General features: G+C 36.5%; 1 protein-coding gene across 5 annotated transcripts in view; it reads right to left on the bottom strand.

Annotated features, from left to right (window-relative positions):
• Nucleotides 1-18,784, bottom strand: part of ADK (adenosine kinase) — a 488,464-nt gene that overhangs the window by 466,335 nt on the left and 3,345 nt on the right. For 2 of the 5 annotated variants that reach the window (XM_029245240.1, XM_029245239.1), the window contains exon 2: nt 17,492-17,572. The exons of the other annotated variants lie outside the window; for them this stretch is intronic. In XM_029245240.1, the coding sequence (XP_029101073.1) occupies nt 17,492-17,502 (11 nt within the window). In that variant the 5' untranslated portion in view covers nt 17,503-17,572. The remainder of the gene's footprint in view (nt 1-17,491; nt 17,573-18,784) is intronic. 5 annotated transcript variants of the gene reach the window in all.

Below are 18,784 nucleotides of genomic sequence, written 5' to 3'. Positions count from 1 at the left end.
TAGTTAAATAAATGTTTACGGATAGCACAACAAACATGTAGACTAACCTTTTCAACAAATGCTTCCAAACCCAAAATAATAGCAAAGTTCTCTTCAAACACAACCAGTTTGTTAAGCGTGCAATAAAACAAGTATTTTCATATATTAGTACATTTCTAGAAAGCTTTGTGGCAACGTGTCACCAATTCCACTTTATAGGCAACTATAATAGATAAAATAGAACATGAACAAAGATGTGTATACCTAGTTATTCCTTTCACATTAATAGCAAAAATGTATTATATCCCTAAATAAGGAAAAATAGAATAATGGTTAAATAAATTACAGAAGAATGTTATGAAGCTACTATAAAATGTTTTCATAGACTTTTTAAGGACAGAGGAAAATATTCATGATATAATCTTAAGTGAAAAAAGCAAAACAATCCAACAAAAAGAATGTAGAGTATAATCTTGACTATGTTAAAAAATATATATATGCCGTATATACACAGAAAAAAGACTGGAAAGAAACATACCAAAATGTTATTACTGGATTCTCTGGAAAGTAGAATTATGTGTCATTTTGACTTTATATTGATCTGCTTTATAAATTTTCTACTACATGTTGGTTTTATTAGCATAAAATTTTTGTATTATTAAATTTTAATGGTCTTTCTGAAATGATTTAAAAATATAAAACTTATTCCTGCTTTTTTAAAACCTGTGTCTTTTTAGATCACAACCATCAAAACTACCCTTATTTTTAGAGGAATTAGGCTTACTTTACAAATGTCTCATCTTTTCATGTGTAAAGATTCTTTAATACAGGAATAACAAAAATAAAATGTCTATGATTTTCTTGTTTAATTTTAAATCTTAACTTGACAAAAATTAAAAGCATAAGTACCACTTTTAGAGCTTTGCACAGCCTTTAAGAAGCCAGCTGTCACAAGATTGAATGTGGAATATCTTCCCTGAATGTTACTTAAAAATACATCTCCTCATTTCATATGAATGAAAATACTGGGACTTTCCTGGTGGCACAGTGGTTAAGACTCCCAATGCAGGGGGCCAGGGTTCAAGCCCTGGTCAGGGAATTAGATGTCACATGCATGCCACAGCTAAGAGTTCACATGCTGCAACTGGGGAGTCCACCTGCCACAACTAAGATCCGGTGCAACGAAATAAATAAATATTTAAAAAAAGAAAAGAAAATACTGATAAAATAAGATTTTAAAGCAATCTATACCGTACTCCAAAAAGAGAAATTTCTTAAGACTTGTCTCCCTAAAATAATTAGTGCCACAGAGTAAAGTTCAGGAGCCGGAGAATAAAGAGATGGGAATTCTAATCCTAGGCCTACCAAAAAATGTATGTCCTTTGACCATCAGTTTCCTTATCTGAAACGCCAGGTAGTTTGTTACAGGTGACATCTCAGGTCCATTTCAGTTCTTAATGGACAGTGGAAGAAAAAAACTGTCCACTTGTGACAATACAAATTGGGTTGCTTTTTTAAGAGTTGATCAGTTTTAATGAAAATAAAACACTCGCAATTTTACTTAGTTTTCATTATGGACAAAGTTATTCAAAGAAACATTGCTAAATGTATTACCTAAAAAATATTAAAAGAGGTTCACTATTTTTATTTCCTTTTAATTATTATCGATAGATTCTTATGTCACATTTCACTTTAACGTGACATATTCAAACAATATAATCTTTAAATGGAACCTGACAATTTATTTCCCAGGAGAATTTGAAGAATATAATAACATTTGATTGACTGAACTTTACTTACTAAGAATTCTTAGCAAAACTCCCTCCCAAGAACACCTACACAGTGCTTCTATATTTTCAGTGAACCACAAATCTTTAAAAGTCAAAGAAAATTTCCAATCTAAAAGTATAGGACAGGGACTTCCCTGGTGGTGCAGTGGTTAAGAATCCACCTGCCAATGCAGGGGAAATGGGTTCGAGCCCTGGTCGGGGAAGATCCCACATGCTGCGGAGCAACTAAGCCTATGTGCCACAACTACTGAGCCTGTGCTCTAGAGCCCGCGAGCCACAACTACTGAGCCCACGTGCCACAACTACTGAAGCCCGCGTGCCTAGAGCCCGTGTTCCGCAACAAGAGAAGCCACTGCAGTGAGAAGCCCATGCACCGAAACGAAGAATAGCCCCCACTCGCGGCAACTAGAGGAAGCTGGCATGCAGCAACGAAGACCCAACGCAACCAAAAAAATAAATAATTGATTCTTTAAAAAATAAAATAAAAAAATAGAAGTATGGGACAACAGTGCTTCCCAATTATTTATGCTGCCAAGAATATATTTTGAAACTATATAATTGAATATATCACTATCATTTCACAAAAGGGCATTTTAACATAAAAATGTAAAAAGGACATCACAGAATAAACAGCGCTACCCGAAGTACTGCTGGTAACCTTATGAAATATATTTTCTATATAAAAGATTTTTCTTTTTATTTTACCATAAATCCGGTACTTCACAAACAAGCTTTTAGGAATCAATCACTTGGGAATTCCCTAGCAGTCCAGTGGTTAGGACTCCACGTTTTGCTGAGGGCACGGATTCAGTCCCTGGTCGGGGAACTAAGATCCCACAAGCCGCCGTGCAGCCAAAAGAAAAAAAAAAAGGAATCAATCACTCATTAACTCAACAAATATTTATTGAGATCTTCTCTACTACTCAATACACTGGAGATTCAGCAATGACCAAGAACATGTACTGCCCTTATAGAACTGATATTCTAGTGAGGAGATATAGATAAATAATCAAATAAACAAGAACATTAAATGATCATTAAGTGCTATGCAGAGAATTAAGCCCAGCAGATAATACAGAGAAAGGCTCCTTTAGAGTGGGTAGTCAGGGAAGATCTCCAGTAGAAAACTGAATGACAAGGAAGAGCAAGGTGGGGGAAGGGTTTCCAGACAGACAGACAGCACTAAAATAACTGGAAGCCCAGTGTGAAAAAAAGGGGAGGGACAAAAGGTTGTGGTTAGAGAAAGAAGCAGAACATCTTAGCTTTGATGAGCCTAAGAAGTTGACTTTGTTATAAGCAAGACAGGAAGCCACTGTAATTAAGTTTTAAACAGAGGAATGACGTGATCTGATTTTGTCTTAAAAGATCAACCTGGTTATAGTGTAGAGAATGGATCAAAGGAGCATGAAAGCAGAAAGACTAAATTAAAAGCCTATTACAGTAATAAAGATGACAAATAATTGTGGTTTGAACAATGAAGATAGTGGTGGACATAGAAAGAAGTAAATGGACATTTTGGAGGTATTGGTTTGGCCAAAAGGTTCTTTTGGTTTTTTCCATAAGATGGCTCTAGTAGCCCTTAGTTGTCTTTAACTTCATTCGAAACAATTTTGTTAGATTGTATTGTGACAGCTGTCATATCAGAGTGCATTTAAAAAAAAAAAACTTATCAAAATTGGTGAATTAGCCATTTTAATATTGAAGTTGGAAGAAAGAAAGCAACATTTTCAGCATATTATGCTTTATTATTTCAAGAAAGGTAAAAACGCAACTGAAAGATTTGTGCAGTGTATGGAGAAGGTACTGTGACTGATCGAATGTGTCAAAAGTGGTTTGCGAAGTTTCGTGCTGGAGATTTCTCGTGGACGATGCTCCACGGTTGGGTAGACCAGTTTAAGTTGACAGCGATCAAATCAAGACGTTAATTGAGAAGCATCGACATTATACCACACAGGAGATAGCTGACATACTCAAAATATCCAAATCAAGTGTTGAAAATCATTTGCACCAGCTTGGTTGTTAATCGCTTTGATGTTTGGGTTCTACATAAGTTAAGCAAAAAAAACCTTCTTGACCGTATTTCCCCATGCGATTCTCTACCTAAACATAACAAAAACATTCCGTTTTTAAAACAAATTGGGACAGGTGATGAAAAGTGGATACTGTACAATAATGTGGAATGGAAGAGATCACGGGGCAAGCGAAATGAAGCACCACCAACCACACCAAAGGCCGGTCTTCATCAAAAGAAGGCGATGTGTATATGGTGGGATTGGAAGGGAGTCCTCTATTATATTCTCCTTCTGAAAAACCAAGCGATTAATCTCAACAAATACCACCCACAATTAGACCAACTGAAAGCAGCACTCAACGAAAAGGGTCTGGAATTAGTCAACAGAAAACACATAATCTTCCATCAGGATAACACAAGACCACATGTTTCTTTGATGACCAGGCAAAAACCGTAACAGCTTGGCTGGGAAGTTCTGATTCATCTGCCGTATTCACCAGACATTGCACCTTCAGATTTCCATCTATTTTGGTCTTTACAAAATGCTTAATGGAAAAAATTTCAATTCCCTGGAAGACTGTAAAAGGTACCTGGAATGGTTTTTTGCTCAAAAAGATAAAAAGTTTTGGGAAGATGGCATTATGAAGTTGCATGAAATATGGCAGAAGGTAGTGGAACAAAATGGGGAATACATTGTTCAATAAAGTTCTTGGTGAAAATGGAAAGTGTGTCTTTTTTTACTTAAAAACCGAAGGAACTTTTTGGCCAACCCAATAGAATGACAGGAATATGGGGGACTAAGGAAAATAAAGGAGTCAAGAGTAACTCCTAGATTTTAGACTAAATTGGGTAAATTTGGACTAAATTGAGTAAATGGCGCTGCTGTTACTGAGATAAAAGGGAAAGACAAGAAAGAAGTTCAAAGGACAAGTTCCAGGGGAGGTCGGGGTTAGAGATAAAGACTTGGGAAACAGATTTTTCTTTCTAGTCTTCCTTACTCTGTAGTGCCTACTGTTTTCTATTAATAGACTAAATTCCAGAATTGTATATGCAGTTTCATTTGAACAACACCCTAAGAGGGCAACCATTCTACCTTAGCAGTCACCTGCCAGCAGCCACTAAATATGTATATAATGAGTGTTTAATATGTGCCAGACACCATGCTATATATGTTTCAAGTACTACCTTATTTGAATTTACAAAAACCTTATCAGAAGATTTTTTATTATCACCATTTTACATTTGAAGAAATTGAAGCTCAAAGAGGTTAAATAATTTGCTGAAAGTCACACGTTACAGAACAGAAATCCAAACTCTGGTAGCCTGACTCCAGAACTGGGGCTAATTACCATTGTACAGTGTTACCAAAGTAAACCCAAGACAGATTGACATAAGTCTGAGACTTTTATAAACACCCAAATTTCAGAACACCACACTATGACTTCAACCCATAAGATGTAGTAGTCTGGTAACAGCTTTCATACTAGCCGGAGCATCATATGAAATACTTTCAGAAATTGCTTCCTTTATTTCCATATGTGTTTATTCACAGATTAAATCTGAGCAGCCAATGAATCTGCCATTTTTGTCTTTAATTTAGCCAAGACTCCTAATTGCCACCAAGAATTTCTTAGACCTCTTCATTTTTAAAAATTTCAACCACAATTTCATTTCTGTCAAAATCACAAGACTGATTGTTGACAAAGAAAAACATCTTTTTTACTCTGCAAGAATTTAGGGGCACACAATTAATAGCAAGTGGTTAAATTTACTATAAAAGTAAGTAAATCTCCCACCCCAGCCATTCACTTTGTGCAAATCAAATTTAGGCTTTAGTAAAATTACAAATTATTTCTTATCAAGATCTTTCAAGACTCATAAATTGAAACCACAAATGTCCACAAGTTTCCACTGTAAAAAAAAAAAAATTTTTTTTAACTTATATTAGTCCTTGGGTATACCCTCTAACCCCTAGTGCCTATCATGTTCTACTATATAAGAGTAAAAATAAATGTGGTCTCAAATTAAACATGGAGTTTTATCCAAAAAGAGTCCTAAGAAATAGAAATTTCTAATGGGTTGCTTTAGAAATGATGGAACTGGTTTATAAAGTTTTCTTTTATTCAATGTTTTTTTGGGGGTTTTTTCTCTCTAACAGAGTATCCTAATAATAGGAACCAGCAATTTCATAGTCTCCACTGATGAGGACTGACCTAGATTTGAAGGCCCTATCTTCCACCCTACTACATGGGCAGAGGGCCACCTTCTCTCACAGTCTGTGGGACAGGACACAGACTGGCACTGGCTCTCATCTGCCTAAAGACTGACCTGAAATTGGATTTCAGGGTGCAGAGAGAAATAGTGAAATATTTAGAGTGAAACCCCTCCTTGTGGAAATAGGGTAGACTGCTTTTCTGCAATAACTAGATATTTAAAATTGAAAGACTTGGAAGTTTATACAGTGGTGATGGTGGTGGAGGTGGTAGTGATAGTAGTCTCAGTGTTACTGGGAGACCTGGGATGGAGAGAAGTGCAAAGAGCCCACCAAAACTGTTGTATTGGGAAAAATGTAATCTTTGAAGTGTCTTTCCTTATGCAGCACAACAGTCAAGTAGAATTAAAATTATAGATATAAATATAGTTTATATACCATAGCACTCCTTGGAGTGCTTTCAATGGAGATTACTTGACCCAGTGGTTACTTAATGTGATCATGTAATCTCAAGTTAAAGGGGAAGGATCATTAGCTTTTGGGGTGGGTCATCGTGCAGATTTCCTAATGATTCATTACATATATGAGAGAATCAGGTACAGGAAACGTTAAGAACAATTTTTTTTTATTGTCTCAATAGTTATATAAGTTCATCAAGAAATGCAATGTGGGGCTCCCCTGGTGGCGCAGTGGTTGAGAGTCCGCCTGCCAATTCAGGCGACACAGGTTCGTGCCCCGGTCCGAGAAGATCCCACATGCAGCGGAGCGGCTAGGCCCGTGAGCCATGGCCGCTGAGCCTGCGCGTCCGGAGCCTGTGCTCCGCAACGGGGAGAAGCCACAACAGTGAGAGGCCGCGTACCACAAAAAAAAAAAAAAAAGAAAAAAGAAATGCAATGCGATGGGACTACCAATATCAGGGTTTGATATATGTTCACATACACAAAGTATGTACATAGGTATGTATGTATATATAATATTATTCCAAAAATTGATATTTTGGTGTAACTAAGCATCTATAACTTATAAACCATTTATCCTCATATGCCTGTTTATAAGTTTAAAATACACATAAGTTCTCCCATTCCCATTTCATTTGGGGGTGGGTCTAAATAGTTATTTTTAAATACTGGCATCTAAACCCACAGAATTTCATTCTAAAGCTCTTATCATTTTTCACATTCTCCTCCTTAATTGCTTTGAAGGAAATCTTGACCACCATCATGTCTTCCTCGGTGGGAAAAAAATAGCCTGCGGTGGAGGAGCATTTAAGATGAATGTGGTTTATCTGAAAAACAGGACATTTGTCTGCAGACAGAGGCAAAGAAAAATGACTCTGCAGTATAACTGGTCAAACAACCAGCCCAACCCATTCCCCAAAAGCCAGGGGTTACACCCAAACACTGCTTCAACATCTGGGATTCTAAATAGCCAAGGGTATGAGAAGATAAATCCTTTTGCTTATATCTTAAGAAAGTGCTATTAATATTCCAAATATGGGCAGATATTCTGACAGGGACATTTCCACAAATCCCTACAGCTCTGTCACAGGGAATAGTCCTCTTCTGGAAACCACTCTGTCACCTAAAGATACAGTACACCACAAAACCTGCATTTTACAAGAATTAATGCTTTCTTTTGAGGTATGATTGACATGTAACATTATATTAGCTTCAGATGTAAGACGTAATGATTCAGTATTTGTATATATTGCAAAATGATCATCACAGTAAGTCTAGTTAACATCCATAACCATAAATAGTTACAAAGATTTTTCCTTGTGATAACAACTTGTAGGTTTTTAACAAAAACGTTTAATGGTTTTGTTTTCTTTACTGAGGGGTGGAATGGGGGTTGGTGGGAGCAGATTTCTCACTTTTTCAGATTTCAACAAAAACATAACAGCTTCAGGCTTCCCTGGTGGCGCAGTGGTTAAGAATCCGCCTGCCAATGCAGGGGACACGGGTTCGAGCCCTGGTCTGGGAAGATCCCACATGCTGCGGAGCAACTAAGCCCGTGTGCCACAACTACTGAAGCCCACGCGCCGTGCTCCACAATAAGAGAAGCCACTGCAATGAGAAGCCCGCGCACCGCAACGAGGGCCCAACGCAGCCAAAATAAATAAATAAATAACAGCTTCAGACTGCCTGTATGTGAAGGGAAGAAGTAATTAAATCCAAATGTAATCTTCAGGCATTGTAAGAAGGCAATTCTTACTCAATGTCAAATAGAGTTTTTAGGTAGTGTTAGGTAGCAAACTTATCTTAAGACTCCACAAAAATTTTTAGACATTAAATTATTTCTACAAAACCTAAAACTCACAGTTCCATGGAAAAATACTACACATATTTAAATTAAACTCTGCACTTTGAAATCAAAAATTGACACATTTTCCAATGTTAGGGGTACCTGTGGCGGGGTGCAGGAGAGTAGACTATTGAAATTAATCATCTTTCAAAGGGCAATAACAGAATTAAAAGGTTGGATAAATTCAGTCACAGTTTTCAAAATTATTTTACAATAATTGTGGCAGATTAAAAGTGGCCACAGTTTCTTGGAGACAAGAGTCTATGTCCCCTCCCCTTAAATCTGGGCTAAACTATGACTCCTTTGACCAGATTCCAGGCTAGCCTTAAAGGACTGCCAGCTCCTGCCTTGGTCTCTTGGAGCTCTGAGCTGCCATCTAAGAGGTCCAACTACCAGGTTGAGGAAACCACATGGAGAGGCCCCCAAGCCACACAGAGAAAGAGAGGAACCCAGCTAAGCCAAGATTGCCAGCCACCACTACCAAAACACCAGGCAAATGAGTAAAGACAACTTGTACCCTCCACACCAGGCCTGTTATCAGCTAAATACCTCCAAGTGATCCTAGTCAATAGCACATGGAGCAGAAGAATCAACCAGCTACTCCTGACCCACAAAACCATGAACTCTACTAAAATGGCTGTTCTTTTAAGCCACTAAATTTTAGGACAGAAAACCAAACTCATTGTGAAAAATATATTTTGCATTGCAACTAATACTCCATAAATATACATAATGGAAACGTTTCACAAAGCAATACTTACCCTTACCATATTCAATGCATTGACCTTTCCTATTTTCCTTTTATAAAATACCACTTTTTCTATACCCAAATTGATTCATGATCTAGTTTGAAAAGCATTTTAATCTGTATGACTCACTTCACAGGTGCATACACAAATCTAGACAGAAACCTTAATAGGACCCAGGTGTTCTGATTCCTAATACAAAGCTCTTTTTCCTTGCCCCACACTAACAGCCCACAGGTTCATAAGAAGCTTCTCACAAACTCACATACACACCTCAGAGCTGAGTGAAAAGTTGAAAAGCAGAGATGTCTGATGTTGGAAGTTATGTAGAAATCAGAAATAGCTAAGAGGAATGAGCCTTTTCCTTTTTTATCACTTCCCTTTACTTCCCCCCTTCTTTTCACAGATCTGTATTTTCCTACCCCTACTTCCTTTTTCCTCTGGTTATCAAGCATTATAAAACTGAGGTTTTTAAATATTAGTTGAACTTAATGAAATGTTATAGTCATATTCTTAAAAGTAGGCTAACTGAACATTTTATCATTTCTTTAAAACTGTTGCTTTTTTTTTTTGGTATGAGGTCCAAGACTAATTGTGGCTGTAGGTCATTTTTTAATGAAACAGAATTCTCATCACTGCCATCTCAGATCTGGTAGAACATTTTCATAACATTTGAATTAATAATATTAAAAGATTAACAGCTTTTTAGCAGATTACTAGTAATTGTTTCGTATATAACACAGGAGTATTTTTTGAAGCAAAGGGCTTTTTTTTTTGATCACACAAATCACTGTTGATTCCTGTTCTATTGTTTATAAAATACCTGAATATTTGAGCTAATCACTAAAAATAAATCAGATTCAGGTTTGAATCCTATCTCTGCCACTTATTGTATAATCTTGAACATATTAAACTCTGTGAACAGTAATGGTTATCCCATATAATTATAATAATTAATAATGCTAAGTCATAAGATTCAAATTATCAATATCAGGGAAAATTGCAAAATCTCTAAAGTAAATAAAAACTTACCAGAAATTGTTCTTTTAACTGGAACATTTTAACTCTTAAACATAAGCAAAGTTGGTTTGCCCAAGGCTTTTAACGGAAAACACAACCTGCTCAAAACTGAAGCTCAATGAGTTAACTCATTACAAAGCATACAATTAAGTATATTCCACGAGGGAATATTTATTCTTGGTGGTGGTGGGGGAGGGCGTACCTACATGTGTGAATAAGAGAACTTGAAAGACAAAAATCTAAACAAGGTTACTAAACACTAAACACATCACCACAGAATTTCTTTAAATAGTGTGCTTATCTAGCACATACAGAATTCACTTTGACACGTTCTCAATTTGTGTCTTCATAGTGTAATACAAACAGCAAGAAACGTGAATCAGATGTCCTGAGTGTAGAGTGAGAGCTTAGTACTTAGGGATGCTTAACTTTTCTGGGTCTATTTCCTCAGATGAAGGCAGTTACCTGGTGGCCTTGTGAGGACCTGTAAGAAAAGGTAAAAGTGCTTGACATATTCTTTAATATGTTGTTTGTTTGTTTTTAACATTTATTTATTTATTTGGCTGTGCCAGGTCTTAGTTGTAGCATGTGGGATCTAGTTCCCTGACCAAGGATCGAACCCAGGCCCCCTGCATTCGGAGCATGGAGTCCTAACCACTGGACCACCAGGGAAGTCCTAAATATGTTATTTTTATCTTTAAAAAAAAAAATTAAACTTCATTTCTTGTTCTAGAAAGTAAGACAATGACAAGTTATGACTTCGGATCAAATTTCACCTCAGATACTTACTAGCCCTTACCTGACTGACATTTAACCTCATTGGGCTTCAATTCTCTCAACACAACCATGTAAATATCAGACTTTGATTTTAAGTACCTCCTCAGGCACCAACAATCTCGAGTCTAAAACATGTTCAAAGAGTTTTCAAAAATCGCATGAAATTGTAAATTACCATTTCAAAGCCACATCTGGCTAATACTGAGATTTGCTGTTGTTTTCACATTGGAAACTTCAGCTACAGAAGATCCTACCCTACCTCAGGATTTGCACACCTAGCCATCTCCTCCCATTCCTGCTCCCACCAGCATTCCCAAGCAGTCTTTGGAAATACCAAAGTAGCTTCTAAAAGGGAAAGGCTAGGAAAGCCTGCTTTAACCTGTTTTATGAGTATAAAGAAGAAATACCTTGACCAACAAGAAATCATTTACATTTAAAGAGCTCTGAATCTGACTTGATAGCTACAGGATACTAACAAGTTTTCTAAGGAATGTGGTTTATTCAAGCTTCACATAGAAGTGAGATCGAAGGTCTCGTGTGTGCGTGTGTGTGTGTGTTTTCCATTAGTGAAAAAATGTACTCCTTTCCCTTATTTGTGCTGAATCTAGGGGAGGAATGCTACACAAATAGGGGAAGAGGGGTACTAACAAAGGGATTCCTGTCTAATGCAGGAGGCTGGGCAAAGATAATTTAACATTTTGCTCCCATTTCTAAGGATTTGTGAGTGTAAGTCTAGAAATTTATATATTTCTCTACAGAGCATCTTTACAATATTCAAACTGAGGGATGAATATACCCAAAGAAGTCAAACCTACCATGTAGAGAAGAAGCTAACTCCCACACCTTCAAAAAAAAAAAAAAAAAACAAACTTTTCAAGCTATTTTTTACTAAAATACTACTTTTTAATACTAAACATTTAGTACTACTTAATTTAATAATATAACTATGTTTTATTATAATATTTCAAATCTAAACAATCCAGCTCTGTACATTTGGATAAGCAAGTGCTATGTAAAACAAACAAGACAAAGTAGAATTGTCAGTATACTTGAATGTGATCAACATGCTATCCCATGCTAAAATGTAATATAATCAGTTCATCTTGAGTATGTGAGAACAGAGACATAACCAAGGGTGTAAATCTGCATCACTTCTACAGCTTAACAGCTCTAATCTTCACCAAAACTAAGAACTAAAAATGATAGCTAAGGTCTCAGCTCTGCATAGGAAAAACAATTTCTAAAAAACTCTATTTTAGGAGGAACCCAAGACTTCCTCAGTCATGCCTATAAAACAAGAAAATGTTCAAATCTCTAATGTGGTTAACTTCAAAGACAACACATTTGAACTGTTTTGTTTTTTTTAAAGATAATTTTCAATTTGTTTACTCAAAAACTTAACATGGCTTTCCAGACTTCAGCTCAAGGGCTCAAAGAGTAAAACTATTTTGCTACATCAAGCTTAAAGGAATTTGAGAACCCTAAGACATCTGAATTTGATTCTTTTGCTATATTTTGTTTTCCAGGGACCCCTCTTGGATGAGTCAACAGACAAATTTCTTAAAAAGACCATTTTGCAGTATTACCTATTGGTTACATAGTACACTGTTACACAGTATGCTATGAAATTAAGAACAATGTTGCTAACCTTCAGTGCTTTTGGAGTTCTAATTAAAATGTAAATAAGCTCACTAATTAAGGACCTGCTAACCCATAGGGAAAAGACTGATCATTCTGATAAGTCACTGCATTCTTCTTTGCAAATTCATTTTCAGAAAATTTACTTCTCCACCAAATAAGCAATTCTACTACATTTTTTTAAAGAAAGAAAACACTGACCACATGGCCTTAATAAAATGTTACTATTTATATAGGAGTAATATATTTATTCTGAGGGAATTTTCCCCATGGACAAATGCACGAAATGATTATTATAGTCAAGGCTCACTATAGTCACCAGAAAGAACAGAAATGTAATCTAGGAGTGCATCTCTTGGCCTCTGTCCTCTAGTATTGGATTTATTTCACACACAAGCTCACTCCATGTAACAATAAAAAAGAAAGGTCCAAGAACCATGAAACGTTTTCAGGTAAGAGATCTATCAACTCTTATGAATAGATAAGAATTTACAGCCAATACATGAATCCATTTTGTGCCACTGAGTACTACAAACATAACCTTAAAACATCTTTAAAGAGTTTAATTAATTCACTGAATAAAAATTTAGAGCCTATGTTGCAATGAAGTAATTAGTTATAAGGCATTAAGAGTGATTCGACTAGTTTCCCTACTTCAAGTAGCACTAGACGAGATAAAACATGCATACACTGTGCACTGCAATAATGCAAAGTATAAAGTACAACCAACCAGTGAAGGAGCTGTTTCCAGGCTCAGTGATTAGGAAAGTTTTATAGGGAAGATAAACTTTGGCTGGACCTTGAGGAATGAGGTTTTCATAAATATATTCTATATATGCTATAATGAACTTTTCTCTTGCTGAGAGAATGATACCACCTCACCTCCTACACCCTACAAGGTGCTGGTGGAGCTGTTGATTAGAGCGTCCTCCTCAACATCCATGCACTCCCCCACATATATAAACACCATTGGTGTGCACGCAAGCACACACACTTGCACACAGGAAAATGGCTGAGAGTATATCCAAGGCTGGCCAAAATCCCCACCTCTGATACACTAATTGATTCAATGGTGGGTATGTAACCCAGGCAGGACTAATCAGAGTATTCTCAAAACTGATACATAGATGTGGAAAGTCTCTGCCTTTGGGCTCATGAGATTTTTGGCTTAGGGATGAAAAATGCCATCTTTCTTGTTACATTAAGATGGGCTGTGTGAGAAATGAATTCAATACCAGACGACAATAGAGGCAAGAGATGCACTCCTAGAAAGAGTCATATCTGGCTAGACTTCCTGCTCTTTTAGTCAACTGAGTCTCTTAGAAAATTAATGGTTCTACTAGGGATACACCAAAGTCCAGCCTCAGCCTCTAGAAGGCAAAAAGCCAAGTAACCACTTCAATATCATTTCTGATAACCCCTAATTTTGTGAGTGATCAGTAATCACATAAGCTACCTTCATACCTATAATCCTGTATTTGCAGCTAACATAGCAAAATAGCGGGGCTTATTAGTAACTAAATGTGGTTTGCTGACAAAATTGTGAGATCCTGTTAATACAGTAACCAAACTGTGTCTCGAGAAGGTAAGAGTTTCTTACATAATTGCTGTACATATTTTCTTATTCTATTCTACAGAAGATGCTGAAATCAGCATGTATGCAATGAAAGCCAAAATGCAAATGGAAACTCAGATGTTCTTATGTTGAAAGCGAATTATTGTTTCCTAGATGAATACATTTTAAAATAAATCATATGAGGGCACAAGTACAAACAAAAACATAAGAAATAAAACATGTAAGTGAGGGCAACAACTTTAAATCTGCTTTGGAAAATATTCAAAAAGTATCGTCTTCAAGCAGTATGTGAAATTTCAGTTCATGAGACCACTTCAGTGAAATGAGCCTTCCAAATCTTGAAGTCCAAAAATTGAAGAGAAGTCTTTACCTTAGTCAGTTACTATGTGAAAGAAAGAAAAGCCTAATAACTCAGTTACATAACCAGCACCAGTATTATGGTAGAACTAGCCAAACAAGACCTTTGAAATAAGCATCTATTTAGTATCATCAACATGTAGAATGGGGACTGCAGGAAAATTTTAGCAAGTGATTCTGATGAGAAATTGTTGTTCCTGCACAATAGCAAGCTTTTAAAAACTGAATATTTAAATTTTTAGAAAGGCCCTCAATCCTATTATTGAATCCTTGGGGCAAGATATGTTCTGAGGCCAGAATTTTATGGGATTTAGAAATTTGTCAATTTTAGGAAGGTAATGCACTGTATGTGCTATATATTTTATAAACTGCCCAGGAAGGTTTCACTCAGCATGCCATTAACAAACACATATTTCTACAGCAAAACATACACATTTGTGTCAAACAAATAAATACTACAGGGAGCCTCAAACCCGTTCAAGTTCTGCTGCCAAATTAATTCATCTCAAACTTCTTTTTAATTTCCAGTTTTCAGAGCTTTTGGGATTTCAGAAATACAGATGAAAAGATTACAACCTATAATAAAATCATAATACTTGTTTTACAAAGTTTCAGATTTACTTAGTATCCCAGAGGTCCATTCTGTAATGATATTTAGACACTTGGCCAAAATATGTATTTAATGCACATCAAGTTCCTCCAGCTTCAAATCAAGAGTCCTAATATATATGTTCAATGTACAAAAGTTGGAAAATACAAAAAAAAAAAAAAGAATAAAGAAAATAACCCACAATCCGAATGTAAATTGGTGCAGCCACTATGGAGAACAGTATGGAGGTTCCTCCAAAAACTAAAAATAGAGTTACCATATGATCCAGCAATTCCACTCCTGGGCATATACCCAGAGAAAACTATAATTTGAAAAGATACATGCACACCCATGATCACAGCAGCACCATTTACAACAGCCAAGCCATGGAAACAACCTAAATGTTCGTTGAGAGATGAACAGATAAAGATGTGAGATACACACACACACACACACACACACACACACACAAAATGGATTACTCAGCCATAAAAAAAGAATGAAATAATGCCATTTTCAGGTACATGGATGGACCCAGAGATTATCATACTAAGTGAAGTAAGTCAGAAAGAGAAAGACAAATACTGTGTGATATCACTTACATGCACCTGGAATATCCTCTCAACCTGAGGACTTTGATCTTTCTTAAATTCTGGAAAATTCTCAGCCATCATCTCTTCTAACAAGGCCTCTCCACCATTCACACTCTTTCCTCTTTTTGGAACTCCCAGTTAGATGTTAGTTGGTGCCTCTCAATATATGTATGTGTTTATATATATAGATAATATTCTCTTGAGTTTTCTTGATTTCTCTGTGCTACATCTGGGTGAATTACTCAGTACTATCTTCCAACTCACTAATTTTTGCTTTAAATACGTTTGGACCAGAGTTTAACCAACTTTTTAAAAATTTAATTTTTCACCATTTTTTCTTTTATATAGCCATTTACTTCACATTTATCTACTGTTTATTTATAACATGCTTTTTTTATAACTATTACTTCTTTTATCTTTTTAAACATATTTAAAATACTTAAAAGTCATTTTGAAATTGCTCTATTAGATTTTAAGTGAGTTTATCTCCTAGTGGTTTTGTTATTTTCTAAGTAATAGTCTTCCTCATCTGTGTGCAGGCTCAGACTTTCCCTTCCTTTTTCCAATGGTTTTGAGGTAAGCCACCCCTCTTCCAGAGCCCATGACCTACAAGCTCGGTGCTCTTGTACCAGGTAATAGTGGAGAAATTACAGTTCCCAACTCTGAGCCATGTGGCAGCTCAGCCACTTCTGTGTCACCACTTCAGAGCCACAGCTTTTTAAAGCAACAGCCAGGAGCAGAGGCTTTCAGCCTTCTTTTCATCCAGCCCCAGCCCAGCTCCAAGTTTCATCCAGGGTACCTGACTCCAGTTCCCCTGCACAAAGTTATTTCCACTTGCTCCTGAACCCAGGATCTAAATGCATGTTTGCTTTCCATTTCAGTCCCTGGAGATGGTTATCTTGTTCTTGAGTACACCTATATCTTTTCTTTTTCTTTTTAAATTTGTAATTGCAGTGTTTGGAGCAGGGTAGGGAGCTAAAAGCAGGATAAAGAGTACCGTAATAACAACAGCTAACTTTTACTGAAGACATACTATATGCCAATTTTATATTTACTTTTTCATGAAATCCTCTCAACAATCTTTTGAGGTAGGTATTTTTATTATACCCATTTCAAAGATGAGAAAACAGAGGCATGGGGCCAGTAAACAATCTTTCCAAGATTACCAGCTAATAAGGACCAAGAGTCAACCAAAGGTCTTAACCACTGCTCTATTGGCTTCCATCCTGACCAGAACACTCTTCAGAATTTTGATTCTCTTATTTTTTTTCCCACTTAACTCTGATCATTTTGCATACAGGCAGGATTTTAATCGATGGAAGGGAAGTAGAGCCATATTCCTGGTGGAAAGTAGCATATTGGCTTAATGTTTATTTAGTGTTATTCAGTCTAGGCCTATACCTAAAATCAGAAACATAGTTTCAATGCCTGTCTTTTTACCAAAAGCCCTTCTCACTTTTCCTGGGCTCCAGGCATTTCATGTTTACCTCTAGATACCCAGGACAATCCATGCAGGCTTTCCTCTGACTCTGCCTTTTCACCACCCTCTCTCTGCCCTAGTATATAATGTCTAGGAAAGGACCTTATTAAGGGATTCATACAAAGCACCTCAGGAGACTTCTGTTTTTCATTTTCCTTCATAACCAAAGTTTTAATCTTAAAGGATTAAATTTATAAATATAAGTGAACAACATGCAATATCACCCGAAAAGAGCCAAACTCAATTTTAGGCTTCATTGTTAAAAACATAAGGTCTAGAAAAGTAAAGATTATCAGTCCCACTCTATGCTGCGCTGATAATTTATCCAACACTAACTGAATAGTTCCTAAGGACCAGGCACTGAGCAATACACTATGGACGCACAATTGATCATCCTTTCTCTTTTCTAGTATGCATACATTTTTCTCATTTAATCCTCACAACAGGCCACTCCAGGAACAGTACGCTCAGTTTATAAAAATCATCTTCTGGAGGATTTCCTGAAATAGAAAAAAAAAAGGTGTTTTAAAGAGATTAGACGTTGAGAACGGACTGGAGGACACAGGGAAAGGGGAGGCTGGGACGTACAGAGTAGCACTGACATATATACACTACCAAATGTAAAATGGATGGCTGGTGGGAAGCTGCTGCATAGCACAGGGAGATCAGCTAGGTGCTCTGTGACCACCTAGAGGGGTGGGATAGGGAGGGTGGGAGGGAGGCTCAAGAGGGAGGGGATATGGGGATATGTGTGTACATATAGCTGGTTCACTTTGTTGTATGGCAGAAACTAACACAACAATTTTACTCCAATAAATATGTATTTTTTTTTTAAATAAATAAAGACCAAAAAAAAAAACGAAGAGGTTACTAAAACTGTTGCTTGGTCATCTAAAATATTTACAGACTTTTATTCCTAGGTTTAATACACAATTTTAAAACACAGGGTCCTAGTGAGAGGTAAAAGACAGAAGGAAAGACTAAAAGGAGTCCATGGAAGTGAAATGGTTAAGAAGCAATAATTTGAGAAAAGCTCAACATTTGCTGATTGGAGAAGTGCAGTTTGTTTCCTTTTTAATAGAGATTAAAATTATATATAATTTATATATATATAAATTATATAAAATTAGAAGTCATGATCCAGAACAATGTGTAATTGCTAAAACATCAGAGAGAGTTACAATGTGGGCTCTTCAGATTCAACCCTTCCTAACATCGACTTCAGAGCTTATGAATATTTGCTATGATGAATAAGTAGAGCTACTCCTGAAGATGATTAGGCAGAACTTGAACCTGTAGGTGGAGAGACTGGTTAAGAAGCCAACACCAAGTCTAAGCAAAATAAAGTCTCAACTTGAGTTGTGGCAGCAGGGATGGAAAACAAAAGGAATTTATCAGACATAACTGAAGCAGAAAAGACCAACTTTGATAACCATACACAGAGGGAAAATGAATCAAGTATCTAGGTTCCAAACTTTGGAGTAAGAGAAGTTAGTGGTGCCGTTAACAGATGTAGGGACCATGGAAGAAGGTGCAGATTTAGGACAGCAGATGGATTTAGTTCGATATATATGACTTTGAAGTGTCAGCAAGACACTCAGAAGGAGATATTCAGCAGACAGTTAAAATTAGGGTCTGAGAGCTGAAGGTAGAAGTAGAAAGATGACACAAGTGAAAGTGTTCAGTACAAAGCCTGGACCCTCCTACACCTT

The sequence above is a fragment of the Monodon monoceros genome, unplaced genomic scaffold, assembly GCF_005190385.1.
Source record: "Monodon monoceros isolate NGI ecotype Baffin Bay Population unplaced genomic scaffold, NGI_Narwhal_1 Super_Scaffold_4, whole genome shotgun sequence".
Lineage (NCBI taxonomy): Eukaryota > Metazoa > Chordata > Mammalia > Artiodactyla > Monodontidae > Monodon > Monodon monoceros.
Note: the sequence above shows the minus strand (reverse complement) of the source record. Positions and strands in the feature narration are given on the sequence as shown.